Source organism: Lygodium microphyllum, chromosome 1 (genome assembly GCF_053477565.2).
Source record: "Lygodium microphyllum isolate KBCC chromosome 1, Lygodium_microphyllum_v1.1.10, whole genome shotgun sequence".
Classification (NCBI taxonomy): Eukaryota; Viridiplantae; Streptophyta; class Polypodiopsida; order Schizaeales; family Lygodiaceae; genus Lygodium; species Lygodium microphyllum.
In genome coordinates this window covers 115,924,327-115,926,556 of record NC_141135.1, presented here as the reverse complement: position 1 = coordinate 115,926,556, position 2,230 = coordinate 115,924,327, and the positions used below count along the sequence as shown (strand labels likewise).

At 45.2% G+C, this 2,230-nt stretch overlaps 1 protein-coding gene across 1 annotated transcript; it reads right to left on the bottom strand.

Moving 5' to 3' along the window:
- Positions 1-321: 321 nt before the first annotated feature.
- Positions 322-1,045, bottom strand: LOC148041582 (uncharacterized). Its single transcript, XM_087688513.1, has 2 exons — positions 799-1,045; positions 322-661 (listed from the first exon to the last, which is right to left on the bottom strand). Exons 1-2 carry the CDS (start codon positions 982-984, stop codon positions 407-409), a joined length of 441 nt encoding a protein of 146 aa, XP_087544639.1. The 5' UTR covers positions 985-1,045; the 3' UTR covers positions 322-406.
- Positions 1,046-2,230: the final 1,185 nt, after the last annotated feature.

Below are 2,230 nucleotides of genomic sequence, written 5' to 3'. Positions count from 1 at the left end.
ATCCGTGTAAACATGTCATCCCCCAATGAAATGCGATAACCCTAGTAACCCAGTGTTAGCACTCAGTTTTTGGCAAGTGTAAGTGGTAGGAAGAGAGGGGTAAGGAACCACCACTCCCACTAATTGCAACCCTCAGAGGACTGGGGCCAAGGGGGGGGGGGTGGGAACGTGCTCCCCGCACTGGCCTTGGGCGTGACCGGTCTCTAATTCCTCCAGAAGTTTCTAGTACGCTGAACCGTGAAAAGACAACCGTCGTGTTCTACCCGTTGCGGTGGCTCAAACATTGAGTATTTCTGAACGAAGAAATTCCAAATTGGCATTCACAAGACGACAACGGAAGTTATTTATTCATGCATGCCGCAACCAGGGCATAGTTATACAAAGAGGCGGGCCGGCTTCTTATAAATTAGTTGAAGCGGGGATCGGAGATGTAGAAGCCCAGGCTATCAATATGGGTACCCTGACGGCCGAAGAAGCCAAGGATTTGTGGGCGAACAACGTGACCGTTCATGCCAGAGGGTTTCAGTTGAGGCGCTTGTGCGGAGGAGACGCCCATCGCTAGCACTCCGTTGTAGTTGGAGTCGGGATGGAAGATGTTCTTGTTCTCACCCACGGTCAGAGAGATGTCAGCGGCTGCGACCCCGTTGGAGCCAAAGTCGACCTACAATATCCAAAGCCGTCCACGTCCACGTCGTCAGTGAACGAACGTATAGTCGATGTACTACTACGCACTATTAACGTATAGCAATATCAAAGCAATGCGCCACGACTTGGCTAGTAATTTTACGACGTACATACCTCCACGACGGTACCGTTGGCACTGCCGTGCAACACGGTGGTGCCGTTGCCGTACACGACTCGAAAGCCATTGAGATTGTTGGACGCGTAGTAGATGGTGAGGTTGCACACCCCACCGTTGCTCCAACCGTCGTCGAAGGGGCTACCGCCCGCGAAGCCCCCCCACGGCCCAACTATGGCTGCCATAGACAATATTGCTGTATTGAAGGTATAAAGGGCGCTGTTTGTGCGTGAGCCTGTGTTTTTTGCGTGTGCTACCTCTGGCGCCGGGCCTGCGCTCACCATTTATAGGTGTCGCTCCCACCGGTACTACGTCTCCGAGGGTGAAAAGCTCTCTAGAGTTTTTAGAAACCTCTCTCTCTCTCTCTCTCTCTGTGTCTCGGGTCCCCCGAAGCATCCGTCGAATAAACACGTCTCGCGACGTGCTCTCGTGTGCCTTATTGTAAGCCCGACACCTCAGCGTGCCTGTCTGCTCCTCGATAACACAAAAACGTGTCCATCGGGAACGGGCCTTAGGACATGACGGAGCCTTGACTCTTTTTTAGGGTTGGAGAGCCCTTCTAAGGCGTTTTGACGTTCAAGAGAAGGCAAATATTTTTAAAACCTTGTTATCCAAGGGCAAGTAAAAAAATTTGCCCTTCCTAGAGAAGGGTATGATTTTACAAACCTTGCTATAGAAGGGTAGTTATGGCATGCGTGCTTGGTCATTATTGCAAGCACGATTGATTATATGAGAGAGGTTTCTCCAAAATGAATCATATTAAGTCCAATGATTATAACAGATTGTCACTTTAGAGCTTGAATCAACTCATGTTCCTTTCATACACAATGGTGCTAAGGATCCTATAAATGTTGATTGGGATGCCATCTATACAACGTGGGATGAATTAAAAGCTCATCGCAATGTTTATGTGGTAGCAACAAAGTTGATATAAAAAAGTATAAGTAATGGTGTGATTTGATTGTATTGCTATTTCATTTGAGACTATGGATGATTGCAAAGCTATCTTGTTGCCTTTCTAGACTATCTTAATTGATTGAGCTTTAGCCTCAACCGGGCATTGCAATTTTATTTTTGGTGATAACATTATAATTTTTTAAACGCTTAAATAATTACTCATATGTTGTACTAAGTTATAAATATTCTATCATCATATCATGTCGATATTAGATTTTTGTAAATTAATGGACATGAAAAACCAACAATATGGCTTATATAAATGTCATAGTTTTTTTTTTCTCAAATACTATTCTATTAGCTAGAAATGCAAACTTTAGAATGCATATCTATTGAAGGTCAACATTTTGAAAAGGCCCTTCCACAAGAAAGACACTTGTTCATGAAACCTTCAATGGAATAAACATAGGGGACTTTCGAAAATAAACACTGGAGTAGAGTACCTCTATCACCAAGGACTCTTAATGGAGCCCC

Coding starts and splice junctions, on each gene's coding strand:
- LOC148041582 (XM_087688513.1), bottom strand. CDS start 984: ATGGCAGCCATAGTTGGGCCGTGGGGGGGCTTCGCGGGCGGTAGCCCC. Junction 662..798: donor CCAACGGTACCGTCGTGGAG/GTATGTACGTCG, acceptor TGGATATTGTAG/GTCGACTTTGGCTCCAACGG.